The sequence below is a fragment of the Typha angustifolia genome, chromosome 4 (assembly GCF_048772165.1).
Source record: "Typha angustifolia cultivar Huaian chromosome 4, ASM4877216v1, whole genome shotgun sequence".
Classification (NCBI taxonomy): domain Eukaryota; kingdom Viridiplantae; phylum Streptophyta; class Magnoliopsida; order Poales; family Typhaceae; genus Typha; species Typha angustifolia.
This window is the reverse complement of record NC_133242.1, coordinates 1890462-1895835: the sequence shown is the minus strand read 5'-3', so window position 1 is coordinate 1895835 and position 5374 is coordinate 1890462. Positions and strand designations below refer to the sequence as shown.

Here is a 5374-nt window from a genome sequence, read left to right as displayed (position 1 = left end):
AATACTTCACTCGAATTTATATATATAGAATTCTTAACCTTTTAATGGAGATTGTGTGTAACAACTACTAACTTGGATACCAACTAAGAGACAAAACGGTTTATGTGTAGTCTTTATAACTCACATGTTGCACCTAGTAATTTAAATTCAGGGCTCAATTTTCTTTCTAAAGAGTTATGTCAAACTCTTTTATACTCTCTCCCATCTCTTTTAACACTTCAAGCTAGAGAAACCCAAGAGTGGTTAAGGTAGCATAGAAGATCGATCGGAACTCTTAAATCTTTTGTCATATGGGATTAATTTAACACATAATCAGGTAGAGTAATATTATTAATACAACTTAATCACATCTTACATATCCTGGCACATTTGGCAAACAAAACCTTATCAGAAAAAGACCCACGCAGTTAATTATTTGGAGAACTTAATTATGTCCAAGAAAATAATTAAAAGCACACCAAATTAACGAAGGCACAAACTCGTTCCCCAACAAATGTTGGTCATAATGTCCGCATCCTTTGAGTCCTCACCGGCAAATCGGCGATGGTGGCCCAAATGAGGTTGACGTAGAGCGGGAAATTGGCAATCGCAAATAATGATATCGGAAATAACATCACTGCATAAATTGGGAACGCCGCGAACTTGAGCTTCTTTAGCACCACGAAGAAGTCCCCAGCGCAGAAGGAGACGAGCATGGCAGCGATGGAGGTAAAGAGTGACGTGAGCCCAAATAGCAGTTTCCTAGGGAGGCTCTTAGTGAAGTCTTCTTCTTGGTAGCGGGACATGAGGATGGTGAGGAACATGATGAGGGAGGTCACGGAGAAGCAGAGGGCCACGAGGGAGGAGAAGGCAAAGACTTGGAAGGTGGTTTCGCCAGAGAGGATCGGTTCGCCGGAGGACTGATTTAGACCACCGGGGACGGTGGCAGCGGAGGCGAAGGCAACGCCAGCGATCAGAGCGGCGACGACGGAACATGACTCCGACGTTTTGACCAGCCAGTCGTCGGTAACTTTGACGAGTTCCTTGTGAGTGTCCATGAAGAGCTCTTCCGCCGTTTTGCCCTTATCGTTGTAGGTGTGGAATATTTCGGGACCCACGGATTGCAACACGTGCTGTGGTTGTAAAATTTCATTTTTTTCATTTAAGATCATAAAATATATGGTTATAACAGTTTGCTTTCTAATGTTAATATTTCAAATTTCCTCCTTATATTCCTATTTATATATCGAACTCTATATTAATTTATGGTTAATTATACCTGGAGCCATCAACTATTCCTTATTTTTATATAAATATTTTAATTTTTATACATATATTTTTATTTGTTTTTTCTTTCACTTTAGTATTTTCAGTTATCTAATACCTCTCATTCTTAAGTGTTATCTTATCTTCTCTCTTTATTTTTTGAAAAAGAATAGTAAAATAGTTTCTACAATATCTAAAATTGATCATGTGATTGACTCTTAATTATATTTTAATAGCAAAAGTGTTTATGTAAAAATAAATAATTATCCCTTATAGTTGTTAATGTTTTATTTTGAATTAAAAATATAAGAAAATTAATGAATAAGAGAGAGACGTCTAGTACCTTATACCATTTAATTTCCCATTGCATCTGGAGAACTGCTCCTTGGGTACTCCAAGGAAGTTTTTGGCTAACCGTAGCAGCGAGATGTAGAGCACTATTTCCATTCTTATCTACCTTTCCAAATACACTATCTTTTATTATCTCTCTATTAATCATAAGTTCATATATGTGACTTTGACGATATTCTGCCGCAAGCAACAAAATATTCTTCTCATCTTCATCAACATCCAAGACTGCCATCGGAAAAGTTTCAAGAATTTTATTCACTATCTCCGTTATTCCATATTTTGCCGCTACTAACACCGGTGTGGCTATCATGTTAATGGAATATCACACATGAAAAAGAATGATGTTTAATTAAAATAATCTAAGAACTAAGATGATACAATATATTATTTTTATGTAACAAAAAATATTAATTATTTACCTTTCACTGGTTTCGTTGATTCCTCTCCATTTTGTTCATCTTTGCATATCTTTACATATACATTGACCGGATGACCGTCCTCCCCCTTGCTCTTTCCATCCAGACTCTCTGTTTTCAAATTTTTTAAATAATTAAGTCTAAATAAGTTCGCTAATCAGATGTCAATACAGATATTTTGGTGCTTCTGGAAGTGTATCTGTACCGAAAGATCTCGTAATATGTGGCTCCATACCACCTCTCTCGTACTCCCAGGCTTTGCAATTTTTAATCAATTCATTCATTAGCTGAAGTGCATATATATTCTTTCGTTTCATCCTTTCAAGTCCATGCGTCCGCCATAATCCTAGAAAATAGAATTAGAGACAAATGTTTGTTTCAAGATATTGACTCATTTTGTTCCGAAAATCAAATCAGTTTTCTTTTTAATGTTAAATAGTTAATTAACTATTAATTAAATCTTATTATGTACACGTCATGCATCGTTACCTTCACTGTACAGAGATATTATAAATTTTTAGCTATTCTCTAAAACTGCAGTTTTAAATTTTTAGAGCAACGGATTGGTTATTATCATAGTATATTGCTTCATTAGTAGCATGATCTGAATATATAAAAGCATGGGACAGATGCACATTGGAATTAACTCTTTGTAGATTATCTACTTACCTATTACCATGATGACCAAGATGACCACCTTGAAGAAGGCAACACCCACGTCATAGATTTCTGGAAACTTTCGAAAACGCTCAATATCCTCCTCAGCATCGCCATTTTCAACTTTTTTTTTTCATTTCAAGTAGACAATTAAATCATGAAAGAGTGATTAGCACGAGCTAATAATATGTGTGATTATTTACTTGCTAAAATATTAGAGAGAGAAAAGAAAGGAATAAGCTCCTTTCTTTGGGGCATCAAGCTAATACTCCACTCGAATTTATATATATATAACTCTTAATCTTTCAATAAAGATTGTGTATCGCAACTACTAGCTTGAATACAATTAAAAGACAAAAAGCACAATATGAAATTAACAATATATTATATCTAAATTATCTTGAGAGGATTTTTTATCATCTTCGTGAGGAGTACAAGTTAATTTATCTATAGGTACTTTTGCTGAAATAAAAAAGAAAATGAGTAACAAAAGAAATGCCTAAAAGATTTTTCACAGCAAACAATTTATTTTAAAATAATATACCAGATGGATTTTCTTCGTCACCTTTCCCACATCTTCTTCGGGTCCATTTAGGGATGCGGATCCACTCGGACATTCTGGTTACTGCAATTGACTTGGAGTTTAGATCTTAAGATCATATGAGACTCCACTTTGCAAATAACATAGTAATGTGCTGAGAAAACATATCATGTTGTTAAGTCTTTAGCAAAATAAATATAGAATTCTAATTACCTATTTGAAGCAAAGTAAAGATGTGGGAGAACGTATTTAACGTTTTTGGCAACAATTGATTGTCTAATTTGAGTATTTCTGGTTGATAACTTTTTTGATTTTTATATTTGGAAAATTTTCTCTCATGGCCAACAAAGATACCTGCACAATAAAAAAGAAAGTTAATTAATATTAATAGATATAGTTAATATATATATATATATATATAATTTATTAAGACTTAATTACAAGAGTAGATGAGTTGGTCATATAAGCCAAAGCAACTTCCACTTCTGAAACAAGATGGCTTCCTGGCCAGATAGTGAAGAGGTGACTCTCCTCTCTCGTTCACGTAATTAACCAACTTGGGGTACAACTCACTGATCTCATTAGCGAAGCCTGCATATAAAATTAAGGTGTTAATCAAAAAATGACATAAATTGGAGGGTGTTATTTGAAAATTTTCTAGATGGTACCGAAGTATTCTCCTTGGATAGCAAAGTGGAGGATGTTATTGCCATCCTTCTCCCTCCTACAATGTGTGACGTCCCTCAACTCCTCGTCCATGGTTTGCCATTCCTCTTTTTGCACCCACCACTCGAGCGCAAAGAACGCATCCTCCTTCCCGTGCCGCACCGCCGTGAAGAGCGCCGTCTCCCCGTGTCCGTTCCTCTCTGTCGTCACTAACTTCGGGCAGCGCTCCGCCATGTTCCAGCACGCCCGATGCATGCCGTGTGACGCCGCCAAGTGCAGCGGCGTCGATAGGGTGTCGTTCTTCGTCTTCAAGATCGTCTCCACATATTCATCCTTCATTGCAATCAGTAGATGCAACGCCACATCCTCCTTGCCGGCCGATATCGCCATGTGCAACGTCGTGCCCTTGGCACGTGTCAACCTCTCACCTTGCACTTCAGGGTTTTCCTTGTAGATTTCGATGACTTCTTTCCATTTGTCCTGCATGGCTAATCTGAACAATTTCTTCCTCATTTCCTCTAATTGGTTACTATCCATTTTTTGTCCTTGTGAGGTAGATGAGTTGTTCATTTGTAGACGCAGGATTAGTTTTTGATTTCTTGGATTTGGCAGCTTGTATTTATGAGTCGATTTTTTAAACCTGGACAATGAGAATTTCTTGCGTCAAGGGAAACCAGAAAACCTTTCTCTTTCTCTTTTTCTTTTTCTTTATCTTTTCCCAGTGTGCCGCATCTTGTGCCTTTTTAACTCCACGTAGTTTGGTAAACATGCGTAGCTTCTCGGCATTTGGGAAAAAAATGCATTTAACACCTTGACTTTATGCATAGTTATATTTTACAACCTGTAACACCATCTATATAGATGGCATAACAGAAAGAAATATTCAGTTATAATTAACATATTGTCTACCAGAATGTCTAATATGTTAATTATATATCTTCTTCTACCTCACACTATTAGTTTGAACCTTCCTCTCAACCATCATTTCTCCTCCATTTTTTAAATTAACTGAGATTCTAGGCGTGAAGTAAAGTTTAGTTTCCATCAGGATATTTAGTAATATCTTTAGTTTATAATTGTTAAATTTAATTAACAAATATGATTTATAAATATTAACAATATTGGGTGTAAATCATAATTATATATAAAGATAGGGTGTTAAATGCAAAATATAATTCGATCGGCGTCCTACGTGTCCTGTGTCATTATTACAAAAGGTTAAAGAGGAAGACCAAAGCCAAAGTAAGTGATTAATTCTTCATGCTTGGTGTACTAATATGCTGCTGTGAAGCTTGACAGGCATTCAACAAAAAATGTTATTCATATTAGCGTAACTTTCTTTAAGAAAGACAAAAAGAGAGCATATTTATCACTGAGAGAAAACAGTATAACTTGTGGCCTAGGTTTTAGGTTAAGATCTCACTAACCTATAAAAAAATTAAACTGAATGCATGGTTTATTCCTTTCTTAGGGAGGTTCTTCTCGAAGTCTTCTTCGT

The 5374-nt window shown here is 35.7% G+C and overlaps 1 protein-coding gene across 4 annotated transcripts; it reads right to left on the bottom strand.

Annotated features, from left to right (window-relative positions):
- Positions 1 to 353: 353 nt before the first annotated feature.
- Positions 354 to 4469, bottom strand: LOC140759437 (uncharacterized). 4 transcript variants are annotated; one of them, XM_073096002.1, is made up of 9 exons: positions 3879 to 4469; positions 3652 to 3801; positions 3424 to 3564; positions 3214 to 3294; positions 2682 to 2792; positions 2218 to 2358; positions 2016 to 2123; positions 1589 to 1899; positions 354 to 1112 (listed from the first exon to the last, which is right to left on the bottom strand). In XM_073096002.1, exons 1-9 carry the CDS (start codon positions 4444 to 4446, stop codon positions 501 to 503), a joined length of 2223 nt encoding a protein of 740 aa, XP_072952103.1. In that variant the 5' UTR covers positions 4447 to 4469; the 3' UTR covers positions 354 to 500. The 4 variants fall into 4 exon arrangements, with proteins under 4 accessions (XP_072952103.1, XP_072952104.1, XP_072952108.1 ...); XM_073096003.1 differs by having other exon boundaries at positions 1589 to 1821; XM_073096007.1 differs by lacking the exon at positions 2218 to 2358.
- Between the last annotated feature and the right edge of the window lie 905 nt (positions 4470 to 5374).

Excerpts from the sequence above, each read along its gene's own strand:
- LOC140759437 (XM_073096002.1), bottom strand. The coding sequence starts at position 4,446 with ATGAACAACTCATCTACCTCACAAGGACAAAAAATGGATAGTAACCAA. Across the intron at positions 3,295-3,423 it reads CTTTACTTTGCTTCAAATAG|TAACCAGAATGTCCGAGTGG; the intron begins GTAATTAGAATT and ends AGTCAATTGCAG. Across the intron at positions 2,124-2,217 it reads ACATATTACGAGATCTTTCG|AGAGTCTGGATGGAAAGAGC; the intron begins GTACAGATACAC and ends ATTTGAAAACAG.